General features: G+C 38.9%; 1 protein-coding gene across 1 annotated transcript in view; it reads left to right on the top strand.

Annotated features, from left to right (window-relative positions):
- The window catches only part of MAN1A1 (mannosidase alpha class 1A member 1), a 141,424-nt gene extending 134,655 nt beyond the window's left edge, over window positions 1-6,769 (top strand). Inside the window, exons 11-12 of the mRNA XM_063389891.1 lie at window positions 2,478-2,593; window positions 3,226-6,769. Coding sequence (XP_063245961.1) covers window positions 2,478-2,593; window positions 3,226-3,352 — 243 coding nt within the window. The 3' untranslated portion in view covers window positions 3,353-6,769. The remainder of the gene's footprint in view (window positions 1-2,477; window positions 2,594-3,225) is intronic.
- Window positions 6,770-14,622: the final 7,853 nt, after the last annotated feature.

Raw genomic sequence — 14,622 nt, 5'->3', positions numbered from 1 at the left:
CTCCTTTTTTTCTTAGTGAATTTGCTTTGCTGCTTTGAGTCCAAGATAATTTTGTATGTACTTCAGCAGCTGGAGAAAATGCAGTTATGACCACCAGCAATATCCACTGTTACTGAGTCAGAAAGGTTTTATCAGCTTAGCCCATGAAAGCCTCCCTTTCTGCATTTTAAATGTGGCACATATTTTAAATTCGTAGCACTTCCTTTGTTTTTCCCTTTATGATAGTTTGAGACTGTCAGCCAGCTTTCACTGTGCTTGATGTTTTCCATTACTGTATCATAACTGATCCTAGCCACCCTCATTTTCTGAGAACTGCTTATCTGAAATGTGTTTGATTGTTTCTTCCTGCCCGCCGCTTCCCCTATCACTGTGAACATAACTGTACCCCAAACTGCAGGAAAGGGCACAAAAGCCCATCACCACCAGGATAGATGACAACCTAGAGCCTTTTTATCCTACTAATCCTGCAGGTGGATGTCCTGTTCCTTTAGTTAGCTGGAAAGTAGCTTTGAGGGATGAGATGCTTCATATTTGCATAGATACCACCAGCAGGCAAACATGGGGCAAGTTAACCCCTTAGTTTACATCACAGCAGTGCCTCCAGGTAGCTTTATGATGCCTCTGAACTCAAAGAAGGCTGTAAATATGCTAGAGATATAAAAAGTTAATGCAATTTGCTTTTATTTTACCTCACCCTGTTTAGAATGCAGATATTTCCTTGCCTAGTAGACTTACCCTTCAAGTTCTGCTTCTGCTGTGCCTTGAAAACCTCATCTTTTGTTTGACATTGAAAATCCAGACACAGATGCAACATTTTGAATTCATTGCAGGGTAAAGTAGACAAGAGGGAAGGAATACCAGAGGAAATTACTTCTTTAAACTTAAGTATATTTGTCATTTAATAAAAGTGTCCAGAAAAATTAAAGAACCTGAAGACACATAAGAAAAGACAAACTGTTACATTTTAAAGGATCTCTGCTGGAGAAAAATTTCTTTTAAATATACAATTATCAGCTTACTCTCCAGTGAAAACCAAGGAGACCCCGATGTGCAAGCCAAATGTGTGCAGACAGCTACAGTGACTCCAGCAAAATCAAGGATGTTTAGGATATCTGCTCACAGCAAAACACAGATCTTAAAAAGTCTTTAGAGCAGGGGAAGGTGATGAGTGCCTCAGTAATCATTAGTGACATTTAGTCCCATCTGTCATAGAAAACACTTATTCTGCCTGGTTTAGGTATATCCTCTGCCTTGCTTTTTAGCTTGTGTGTTTTGAAATGCAGTATCTTTCCCAAAATAAAATCTACACATCCTGTATCACTCACTTCAGTGATATTTGTAGTAACTTCTGAAAGGGAAGAACTAGTTATCTCCTGGCTCTCTGTTGGGGGGATAAAGCCCCAGGTATTTCTTCCTGAAAGTTGTTGTTCCAGTACCATCTCCACAGCAAACATCTGGTTTCACAGTAGTGTGGTCCTGAGTTAATGCAGTCATCCACCATTCTTACTGTCATTTTCACTGCAAGAAGTTATTTAGGGTTAAGTAGCATTCTCTGAATTTGTTTTTGAATAATGAGTTGTTTTAAATATAATCACCTTAAATTTTCTTTACTCCTTCCTTGGTATCACACTATCTGGTGTGATACCAGAGAGTTACTGTAAAAGAGAATAGAAAAAATGAACAGAGTAAGAATACTTGTGGCCTTGTTAAATAGGTAAATTATAAAGAAAAAAAGATTAATATTTTTAAATATAGTAGTGATAAGATAACCGATATTCAAATAAAGTTTTGGATAGCAGTATATTTAAAGAAGTTATGGCTCATACATAGGCATATAGGTACCACCTTTCTATTACAAACACCTAAGATAAAAAAGAGCAGCAAAGTTTATTAATTAGTCTCACTATGTATACATTTTACAGTTCCAGCATCTTTTTTGTACTTTTATATATATCCTTCATGTGATCTTTTTACTCCTTCAAAAGTATATTTTGAAGGGACTGGCAAGAGGTAAGGAAAAGTCTGATCTTTAGTGTGGTGTTCAATTATGTCACAATCATTTTAAGTATCAAAATATGACCAGGAAAGGTTATGTAACACAATTTCCATAAGCTGAGAGATTGAGAGAAAAAGGCTATTGTTACTTCTATTAAAAAGAGGAAAAAAGTATATTAGTGAAAATCCATATGTCTTTAAATCCTTTTTCCCATACATCTTTTCTTCTGAAAGCTGGTTTGTGTTCACTTTTTATTCATTTGTTATTTTGCTTCTCTTCCTAAATGTAAAATTAGACAAGTGTGCCTGTCTTTTTTTAAAGAGTTTTCTGTCTAGAGCTTTACCAAGTTTTCATCTCAAAAAAAAAAAAAACAACCATCTGTGACAATTGTTTTTTGCCAGTTTTATTGTCAAGCAGAAAAACCGACATATTATTCATTTTGTTAGTCTCTCTGATTTGAGTTTTCTCTTCCCTGCTTCAGGCACTGGAAAAACACTGCAGAGTAGACGGTGGCTATTCTGGCATTAGAGATGTTTATAACAATCATGAAAGCCATGACGATGTGCAGCAAAGTTTCTTCCTTTCAGAAACACTCAAGTAAGTAAAGTTGACTTTCATTAATGTGAACTAGTTCTGTGTGTCATCTTTACAGATAAGTATTTATCATTAGTACCCCTGACACTCACATAACAAAATCTGAGTGAAATAGCAGAGCTTTTCTTAGGTGACAGGAAGCCCAACTGCCTTTTTTTTCCAGTATGTGTCAATAAACTAAATTCTCTGCAAATTATCTTTACTTCTGATAAAGGTACTTGAGAGTTTTTAAGACATTGCATCTCCTATCTTTGATAGGATCTAATTATATATGCCAAGCCTAATGAAACAAATTGACTAGACAGAGAACTTATCAGGCTTATACTGCATACTTTTCATTTTAAAACTATAGTAAAAGAAGCAAAAACAACTTCCATGGAAAAATTGCAGGGCCTGTTAAGAGAGAAAATCAAAAGCTTTCATTATCTATCATCATCTCCTAAATTTTTAATGAGAATAGAGTTTTGTGTTGATCTCTTCAATTCTGTGGGATTTTTTGCTGTGCAAGAAAAAAAATCAGTCATGCCATCTCAACAGGAAGTTTAATATTCAAGTAAATTAAATATGAATTATTGTGTTTTCTTGAAAATCACTTCCCTGATGTGGTCTCATTTCCTGTTTTTTTTACTTGCCAGGTACCTGTATTTGCTGTTTTCTGAAGATGATCTTCTTCCATTTGAACACTGGGTCTTCAACACAGAGGCTCATCCTCTCCCTGTTCTTCACAAAGATGATGGGAATAAAGAAGAAAACCAGAAATAGATGAAGATTAATTTATATTTTCTTTCATTCCTTACATTTCCAGGACTTGGGCACATGATTTGGTTTTAAATTCCTAAGTTAAATTTTTTAATCAAGTGTTTTGCAGTCTGTTTTCTTTAACAGTAAATTTTTATGAATGTACCCAATTAATTATGATAATCAATCAATCCTCTAATTCAGATGAATATCTTCTTAGAAGTGAAATAGAGTATCTTCCCTAATTCTGTTAGGCTGCAGTGTCATTTTGGCCAAAAAAGCAGAAGGTCTGCATGTTACCTGTTTCCTGTTATGCTTTTAATTTGACTGCAAAATTCTTCTCTCCTCTGTGAGGAGATGTATGCTTTAAGCTGTAATATTTTGCCATGTTGCAAAAAGCCATATTGAATTAAGTATAAAGAGCTTTTTTCCTTTTTTTTGTTTTTATTTCTATGTTAGTTTGTTTTGTGTGTCATCCAAGACAAATCTTGTGACTGTGACAGCCTCTTCTTATGCGGGTCTATCATTACTTGCTAAAGTATCTGATGTATTTCATGGTCAATGAAGTCTACACCAGGGGTATTTTCATCTCATGCAGACACAACTCTGAAACTGCCGTATAAGTTGAAGTTAGATTTAACTAGTTTCTATGGATTTAGCACATTAGTTAGCAGACCTTAGTTTTTCAGGTTTTGATTAGAATATTGAAATAGAATAAATTGTTTCCTCCCTTTTCTAAGTGGTGTTATTCTTATGTCTTTAGTCAAGCTACTATGGAGTAAAATAAGGTAGTCATTTCATATTAAGAAAGGGGCTATTAACCTTCTTCATATGTTTAGTCCGGTAGCTTTCATTTGGTTGGTTGGCAAAAAAATAAACACTCAATGACATTTTCCTGGAAGCTTAGAATTATATCAGATACAATTTGTTTGTTTTTCTGTTACTTTTGCAAAGATATAGGTAGGTTCAGACTTGACACCAGACTTCATGGTTAATTGTCACAAAGCAATTTAATGTATCTGTATGAACAAAGATAGATGTTCAGATGCCTTGAAGAAAACCTGCCTCCTCAAAAGAAGGTAAGTCATTCAGAGAGGACGTTATCCTGCATTGAACTAGAACTTTCTGACAACACTGTCTTAAGTAAAAGAAATGCAATGTTCTTCAAAAATATTCCTTAGAATAGAGGTCTAGCTTACTAAGAAAGGTAACAACTTTGCCAAAAATGTTTTGCTCTGTGGCATCACCAAAGGGAAAAAGAAATGAGGCATGATTAATTGCTGTTTCTACTTGGTTTGAAGTGGTTTACATGATTTTTAAGTCTACCTGTGTTTTCATTTAGTGATGGCATGACTTCCATACATTTCAGGTAGGAAACACCTGACTTCCCATTCTGAGAAAGAACATTATTCATTGATTGGACTGCAGTGAAACAAATCTGGTTCTGAACAGTAACATTCTTGAATGGCATTTAGTAAGATAGCTCACATGTCCAGCATTGCTAATCACAGCTGAGGGAAGACATTTGTTTAGGCTTTAGAGTACATTTTTTCTATGCTGCTAGAGGTCTGCAGTGGAGGTTTTCCTAGGTAGAAGCCAAAAACAACTAACTACACTTTTATATACAGCAGCTGGAAGCTGACCCATAGAGTTTGCCCTCTGTAAAGTCTGTAAAGACAGCGCTGCCTGCCTGCCTTCCCTGGTGACAGAGGAGGTGGCACGTGTCACATAAGCTGCCAAAGACACTGGTGTAGGGGGCAAGGCAAGGATCTGCTGGTGCTGCAGCACAGGCTTGGCAGGGCTGGGCATTCCTACATGGGAGTTATTGGGGCACCTTGGTGAGCCTGGGCCACCCAGCACTGGGAGAATGGATAGAAATGGATGTGCAAGTAAAGGCTGCTTACACAGAGCCAGCACAGAGGCTCAAAACTTTTTTGCTCCACTGTTTGGTTTATTATTATTATTATTATTATTTTCTTTTTTAAACTATGGATTCCCTCATGTCACAGCAGGTTTCTGAGCCCAACCAAACAAGGATGAGGTCTTGACTCTCTCCTCTGTTGAAAAGCAGAAATTCCACTGCTTTTGAGTCTCCAGAATTTGTACCATCAGAGGACTATAATTCAGTGTATTTCTTTATAAATAGTATTTATAAGGGATATATTTTTTCACCCCCCGAATCAGCATAGCTGTGGAATAAAGCCAAAATATTTCTTCTCTTTTTAACATGTAACAATAATTACTTTTTTCTTAGTTATGTTTATTAGGTCACTTGCTGCTACGGCCTCCCACATGCATGTGCTGCTGTAGACCTCCTCTCAGTTAAATAACTGCAAAAGCTGAGACAAAAACAGTTTGAGAATTGTGTTTCCTAAGCCACTTTCCACATGGTTTTCTTAACCAAGGTTTGGTTCCCCCAGCTGTCTGTAGTGATCTTGCTGGTACTTAGCTGAAGGGAAGAGTAGAGAACCAGACAGGTCTTCCCCATGTTTCCCAAGCAGGCTCCAGTCACACAGCTCAGTGTGCATTGGGTCTAATGTACTTAAATATAAGCATCATGGCTGTTTCCTTGTAATACAGACATTTCATATGAATTTTTCTTCGTGTGGGAGTTAGGATGATTTGAAAGAGCACAAATTTGATGTGGTTTTAGTATTCAGGTTGTATGTACAAACTGCACTATACTGTACTTTTTGTAAACTATGTAAGTAGACGAGAAGATTGTACAACGTGTAGATCTGCCAACTGTAAGAAAGAATCTTTTCATAAAGTGAGAGTATATCAATTTTTCTTTTTTTTTAAATAACCCCAAAACACCAAAGTTTGAGCAATCATTTTTAAACAGTCCATATTTACCATTGCTTGTTAGATCAGTAAGATAACGTACATTTTAATTCCAATTCACTTAACTAACTTCATGGAAGTGGCTAGTGATGGTGACTTTGTGTTCCCAGTCATTTGTAAGAGCAAAAGAAATTTCTTATTGTTGGGCATGGGGGCAGGGGGGAGAAGACAGTGACATGGACACATTATCTTTGCATAAAAACACTGCCCACACTTCTTCCATGTCTCTGTAGCATAATAATGCATTTAAATCTGCATATGTTGAGTCCCAAGAGGTAGATCCCTTTAAATGGCACCAACATTGTTTCACAGGAAAAAAAAAACTATTGTTTGTGAGATAAGTATTGCATATGTGTTGGTTATACACAGATTTTTGCAATGCCCAATGGCTCACTGTTTCTATGGTGACTTCATACATATCCATTTCTATCATGTATTTAAATTGATTTTGATTTGTATATATTCCATTTAGTCTTTTCATCTTTATATAAACTGAAATTATGGAATACATAATAGATCAAGATGCTTAATTTTTAAGAACTTATATTTGTAAAAATTTCTCTATTGTGAATAAAGTCTTTTAATATATCTGTTCAACTGGTTATAGTTTTTCTTATGTGTGTTACAGAAGTAACTACAGGAATCTGCTGCTTATTCTGGTTTAGTTGCTGCACTCAAAAATTTTTGTCAGTACTATGTGTACTTGTTAAGGTGCTGTTCTTAATTAACATCAGGATATGGAATTTCTCCCACTGAAATAAGTTTCTAGGAATTTTTGTCAATAAAATTCAGCATACCAAGAGTATTTTGGTAGAAAATGAGCCTGCTAAAGAAAAGAGGAAAGCTGGGAAGTGGGAGGTGGCAGGCAATAAGCACAGTGAAGGTCGGTCACTACAATTCATGCTCTGCACAACACAAGTGGGTAAAGCTAAATGCCATTTAGGAGCAAACAGCACAGTGGAGATGACAAGGCTGTCACAGTGCCCAGTGTTACATGACCATGTAATGAAATCCTGTCGTTAGCCCATGCTCCAGAGGAGAGGGAAACAGTTGTCATAGGAACTGTAACTATATTTTGCTTCAGAAAGACATTAAGATTTCCAATCTAAATATTGAAATAACAGCTACACCTCCTGGATAACCTTGTTTTCTCTGTTGAGTAAAAAGCCTCCTCCCAATATGATAGTGATATGATCTGCTGTGGTTTTACAGAACAGTCTCAGTAGTATCAATTTCTGTCAAAAGATTTACTCATTATACCTGCTTAAATCATTTTTGAGGGTAGCTCAGATATTTTTTTTGCAGCAGTTTCAGCTACGCAGTGAAGTCCTGGGGGCAGTCAGGAGACAGTGCCCCCCTGCAGCTGGCTCCAGCACTGCACACGCTGCTGCTCAACAGGGCAAACGTGGACTAATGCAAACCTTCCTGCAGACTGATTCAGAAGAGATGTAAATGCAAGCCTAGGTTAGAATTTCAACCTATTCAGTCTCCTCACTTGGATGCTTGATGTAGTTTGTTTTCTGCAGGGGAAAAGGGAACTAGCGCTGAGTTGACAGTTCGTCAAGACAAACAGGATTTGCCCCATCTGCATTGCACTGTGGCCTTGCTCTGTCACAAGAGGAACTCAGTGCTCACATGGCAGCGTCTGCTGTGGAAACAGCTCTTCATCTGATCCATCTTAATCTTGGGATTAGTCTGTCCTAGCTGATCTCAAATGCAAGAGGAGAGGTTACACATCAAAAAGCAAACTGCCAAACCCAGAAAATGGTTACTGAGATTCGAGTTCTATTCTAAATACTGCAAGAAGAGGTAAACCACAGGGGTTTGCTCTGTTCTGGGTTTATGCATTCATACATGCACAGAGTGCTGGGTGGAACAAGTCCCACATCTGCAGAATCCAGCTAGATCCCAGCAGGCTGTTAGCATTCAGCATTATTCCAAACCCAGCACTTTGACCCTCATGGCTCAGGTATCTGCTCCTCTGCCTGCACCAGCTCTCACTCACCCTGTAACCTCACCATAATAAACCCTCCCCACTGGAAGCCTCTCTAAAACTTTCACGTGTTCTCCAAACTCTGTGCACACTTTGTGGCCAAGTTGTGGAAGGTCAGTTGCCTTTTACCATTCCCATGCTGACATTTTACAGGACACCTTTCATTATTAATATTTTATGCCTTCTTTCCAGTTGTGTGTTGCTTTCACATCATCAAAGTAGTTCAGAGCTATTTTTAGTCTTGAGCACCTCGAGTTAAAGAATGAAAAACAATTGGCAGTGAGATTTTAATGTAATGTAACAAACAGTCTTGTCCAGAAAACATACTATTGTCCACATCTTACTTATATCCTAAACCTGAACATTTCTCACTAAAAAAGTGAGGAACATGCAGACTCTATTTGTGTTTTATACTAAGATATATTTACAGATCTAAGCAAATCTTGCAACTATCCACTTCTGCCATAGGATTTGATAGACTGTAATATAGTTCTTAGTACCTAATTCTCACTTCTTTCTGTTCCAAAGCAAAAAATGAGGAGGTAACAGTGTCACACTGAAATATACCAACTTTTCCAATAGAGCATTAATTGGCTGGTCATGGCTGAAACCTCCTTGGGCAATCTTCCATCTTTATATCCATGGTATCACCAAAAATGTACTAACAGGGATAAATTTCTTGCACCAATGAACATTTTTCTTTCTAAAAATAACTTGTACAGCAAGGAAACCAGCTCCATTTGAGTCAGCAGCAAAATTGTTCATTTTAGCAAAGTCAATTTTTCACTCAGAGAAAACAGTTCCATAGAATTTTACATGGAGATTTATGGAGTGGATACAGCTTAAGGAATGCATGAGGAAAAGGCAGCAGACATGCTATGTTTCCATTTTCTATCTTTTATTTTTTAATATCCTATAGATTATTTGTTTCTCAAATATGATTAGACAATAAACACCATGTATGAATTTACTCTCACTGAGCAAAGTCTCCATCTTCTTATCATTCAGAGCTGTTTCTCCCAGTGAAAACAAATCAGTGGCTTCGATTCAGCTGGTGCTTGGCTTCATTAAGTAAAGTGTGCATGTCTCAACTTGAATAGCTTCAACAAAATTTGAAGCTTTCTTTTCTCTGTCATTCTAAAATGTTTTAATATATCACATTTATCACTGTTTCCAACACTGGCTGCCAAATACACACAAAGCCAAATCTTCAGCTTTCATAATTTGTATACAAAGTCCTGCAGCCTTTTTCCATTTCTCAGCAAAAATTTTACAGTCAGACTCAGAAGTGAGTTCCCATTTTGTAGGGCTCCATTAATTTTATGAAATATGCTGACAACAAGCATGACATAAATATTATATGTTAAAACAGAAGTACACTTGTCAAATAAGATGCCATTTTGATATGCATTATTAATAACAACTAGTTATGGCACTCTGTAGTGCCATAAAGGTAAAGCAAGTTATGAAGACCCATACTCTTCCTGAAATTTTTTGCAAGAGGAGGTAAGGTAAATCTGAGTCACTGGGCAATTATTCAAACATGAAAAGTGCATAGGGAGATCAGCAGTGAAAAGAATAAGGCAAAATGGGTCACTGAAAGCATTGGTTTGAAAGGAAGGTGGCAAAGAGACAATGACATAGCTCATAAACAGGAAGAGCTACATCAGGCAAGATGATCCGTGAGAAGGGTAAGGCGCTTCAGAATGGAGGAGGAGGAGGAATCAGAGATAATGGGTATGAATCACAAACTGGGGTCTTCAAAAGCATCTTCAGACAAGCCAAGAATTGAAAAATGGCACTTCCTTTCAAGGACTGAGGCTCACAGAGCAGACATGCTACAGAGGGAAGCTGTAGTGTGCCTGTTTGCATCTGCAGGGGCACTGACTTTGAAAACCACACACTGAAATCAGGCATTGAAAACACTTACTACAACCTGAAATAAAAAAATTAGGAAAATTAGGAAAACATTCCCCAAATATCACCCTGCACTGCAAGATGGCCTCCTGTCCTCTCACAACTCCAAAATTCTCCTCCCTCCTCATGGTGTATCTATGCATCTCTGTTTCCCCATGGCCCTGGAGGCTGCTGGATGGCTGAACACCTGCCCGCCCATGGGAAGCAGTGAATTAATTCCTTGTTTTTCTTTGCTTGTGTGCACAGCTTTTGCTTTCCCTGTTCCCACGGGTTTTCTGGATTTCACTCTTCCTGTTCTCTCCCCGATCCTGGGGTGGGGGAATGAAGGAGCGCCTGCCTGGCATTAAACCACAACACCAGAAAAAGTTGCAATTATTTGTGCATAGCTTTTCTTTCCTAGGTTATTAACTTAGCTTCTACACTTCACATTCACTTGAACCCCTCACTGGATTTGTCCTTTCACTTGGAGGTAGGAATCTAGAGGCCTTCTTCAAGTAAATCACCAAGAGATGCACACAGACCTTTAAAGGTTATGAGAGATGGAGATTTCCCTGAACTCATGCAGCTCTTCCCTGCCTACCCAGACCTCAACCATTTGTGCAGCTTCCTAAATTTGAATCAGCTTTTTTTTAAATCCTGGTGGCAAATCCCAGCCCAGGCTGCAAAGCATAAGGATTAGCACTCAGGCTGAGCAATGGCTGGGAACTTCAGCAAGTCCCAGGCTGAAGCTGTTTGTAGTGTTTAGCCAAGAGCCTCAAAGTGTTGTAAACAACAGTATTCTGTAGCATGATGAGCTGATTAAAAGCCCAGCAGTAGCATGTGTGGTAGCACTGACACAGCAGCATCTTCAGAGTAATTTAGGGGGATGTTATAAAGAGGCACAAAGTATCCTTCTGTCTCCAGTTACCAGCCATAATGTGTAAATAATTCATTAAGAAAGGGCAGCCTGCACATCATCACCACTCAGAGGAACCAGAAAGCCCACAAAAATGAAAAGAGGAACATAATCATTATATTAATTACTGATAATGTAAGGTTTAGCAAGTCCATTTCCTATTATAATAGCCCAGCTTCAAAAAGACTGATGCAAACAGAACACCAGTAGAAATGAGCCAGTCTCCTTGATAAACTTTCTTAAGAGCCTAAAAATGCCAAAAGTGATGAGGTCAGGCAAAAATGGACATTTTGTGGGGTTTGATCCACTGACACCATTAGACAATCATTACCCACACTGCAGAACCAATGCATTTTTGCTAGTCCCATAGATTTTTACAAAGCACCTACTTGAATCTTTGAAAGCCAGAGGCCATCTCAGAGCGAGTCCAGAACTCCTGTCTTGCTCCACCTTCAAAAATAAAACATACACCACCAGTACTGTCCTTCTCTACAGTGGCACAACAATGTTCCAAGGTCCTCAAAAGTTAGCAATGCAACATCTTTACCTCTTTTCCCGCCCTTTTTTTTTTTCTTTTACATCCACCTCATCCTTGACCAAGTGTCTCATTTTAGGCAATCTGTAAAACTTGAGAGGGAGCTTCCCACACCACAGAGCAGAGCCCTGACCATCCTTTAACTCGAGAATTTTCACTAGTAATAGTCCTAGAAGGAAGTTCCCTTCTCGGGGATATTTCATTTGTGCCTTCAGTCCAGCTTATTTGTCCAACAAGATAGGTTCCTTAGAAGATGATGTACTTCATCTGAGTCTCATAATGCCTACTCCCACAGGCCCCAATCTTTCTATCTTATTATTATAGAACTTTAAAACCAAAGGATATTTGCTTTTCTTTCAAGATTACTTTCCACTCTGTCCCCAGGAAAGACGTGAAGACTGAAATGCACTTGGAGCAAATATATCAGCCACAGGAGAAGGAGAGGAGGAAACTCTCTTATTCAAACATGACAATAGAGCAGCACCACACCAGAGTCCTATTTCCTGGTGGCTCACTTGGAGAGAACAAATCCCTCTACAAACTCGCCAGGAGTCAGATCTGTATTTACAGGAGGCAGCATGTGCACCACGCACACAAAATGACTCACCCGAGGTTACAGAGCCAGGCAGTCAAACCCCCTCAGCACAGCTGCCAATTCTCAACTCCACTCAGCTTTCCAGCTGCTAAACAATAATCTTTTTCCCGTCCCCATGTAAGACATGAGCCAATTTTACTTTTATGAGACTAAATTACCTCTATTCATCTCCTGTCACGGTAAATGAGTTACTAGTGAACTCTCTCATTTCTCCAAATTTTATTCACAAATGTCTTTATAATTCCGTTTACCTGTACGTGTAGAGATACATGCTGTTTATACAAGCATAAATCAGGTATGATTTACTTTACATTAAGTTGCTGCTTCTTTTACTGCTGGGGAAGAGACGAGTGTAAGTAGAAAAAACAAGCAACATTTTTTTAAAAATTAGAAGCGGAGAGACTATGGCTAATATGCCTTAAAGGGAAAAGGTTTCAGGAGTCAGACTCAAAGAGATAGCACCATAAAGCTACAAGCACAGCACACGTCCCTCAACATGTGGGAGCTGACTTAGAATGCCTCCTGCATCCTTTCTTTGAATTCCCTGTGAGAGAAGAAGGAAAAGGCACACACCATTCAGATTGCTCCACCAGGAGTTGGGTGCAACCAGGAGTCTGCAGCACAAGAGTGCCAGAATAACCATAAGTAAATTGGTGCAAAGATATACTCAAAAGGATGCCAGGAGATAGCAGTCTTCATCTCCCACTATGCAGTGTGACTGTTTTGAAGCTGTTTTTTACCTTCTTTGGTAACTTGGAAATTATAATCACATCAGCATTTTTGTCACCATAAGTTTAAAAAAATCATGTAAGAACCATAAAGAGAAGATGAACACTTAACAATTTCTTCTCCTTCGCTAAACAGAAATAAGTAAGGCCCTGAGAGTTGTTTGGCTTTTTTTTTCAGTTTTATTTAAGGGCAGGTAAGAGAGGAAGAAAAGGATCTTCTACTAAAAAGTAAGTCTACTACAGTTCAATGGATTTAGAATTCCCAAGTTTTCAATTAAAACCTGGATCAAAGTAACAATGAGTGCCAGTTGGAAAGCCTACATTCATCTGAAAACAGAGACTAATAAGTCCAGAGCTTTCCAAACCCGTCACATTCAGCAGCCCCACAAGGGATGGAGAGGAACAGCACAGACTTGCTCAGCCAGCTGGGCTGTCAAGTGGCTTTTATTTCCCTAAGCGAGAGAGCAGGAAAGGTGTTGAGCAGACAGATGATGAAAAGATGGGGGGAGGAGGGCAGAACATCAGAGGAAACAAATTCACAAGAATAATTTAATTTAGAACATAAAATTCATCCAACAAAATAGAGGAACAGATGCGAAGGGATTTGAAACTCCTTCTTGGATCATATCCCCTTAACTTTACTATACTCCCAATCTGAATGTGATCTTATTTATTCATAATATCGAAACCATATTAATTAAGCAATAAAATACTCCAAACAGCTTGTTGTTAGGATTATTTACATACTGTGTGTGTTAAAGGGGGAGGAGGAGAAATTAGTATCTCCATCCTGAGAGGTGACTAAACGCTAGAGGAAACAATTCCAGGCTTTTTATAGCATGAAGGATTCCTCTTTGCTGTTGGAGCACTTGCCACAGCCAGTTTTCAAAGGACTCTGCTAATTAAGATATGTACTCATACAAGCAAATATTTGGCTGTCTCAGTGCTGCTGTTATCTCCCCTGTGAAGCTGAGAAAACCAAGGCAAACAGAGGGATAAGGAGATCTTATTCATTTCCCCTCTCTGACTCTGCTAAGGAGACTAAGGCAGGCATCTGCACTAACCACGAGGTGATTAGTACAGTGAGGACAAACAGATACAAATCTAGATGAGCCTTCTGGGGAGCCTGCCAAGGAGCCTGCTGCCTTCCCAAGCAGGAGATGTGCCACCCTTCACGCTGCCATATAACTGGTGTGGGGCCTTGGGCAGCAAACCACAGAACCCAAAGGCATTGGGTTTGCCTCCAGGGCAGCACAATAGAGGTCACATCCCTGACTTCCTCAGCTGGCCAGGCCTGCTGTTATTGCACAGCTGTGGTGTGCAAGACACAGATGAATTTTGTCTATACAAACAAACTTGACAAACAGAAATTCAGAGTAGAAAAGAGAGGAGGGAGTTCACCAACAGGTACTTGCCTGAATACTTGGGGCAACAGAGGCAGTATGAAAGTCATTTCCTTTTTCCACACGAAAAGAGCTCCCTTTGCAACCCTTGCACTGCCTCCAAGCTTAACAGAGATGGTTCCACAACCTCTTCCAGAAGGAAAGAAATAAACTCTTCTTCTGTTGAAGCTGGATTGACATTTAAGGGACACCACAGCTCTCCCAAGTACTTAACAAACACAGGTCAGGCCCTAATGCCTCTGCAATTTACTGAGACAACTGCATCTATGCTCCAGCTGCCTTCAGTACTTCCTAATTGTTTTCCTTTGGAGAGGGATGAACCATTACCACCTGAGCTTTTCTTCCTAATCCTGTGTACCAGCTAGTCCCTGCAGAGCAGTGAGG

This window comes from Prinia subflava, chromosome 2 (genome assembly GCF_021018805.1).
Source record: "Prinia subflava isolate CZ2003 ecotype Zambia chromosome 2, Cam_Psub_1.2, whole genome shotgun sequence".
In the NCBI taxonomy this organism is placed as follows: domain Eukaryota; kingdom Metazoa; phylum Chordata; class Aves; order Passeriformes; family Cisticolidae; genus Prinia; species Prinia subflava.
This window is presented reverse-complemented; position numbering and strand designations above follow the sequence as displayed.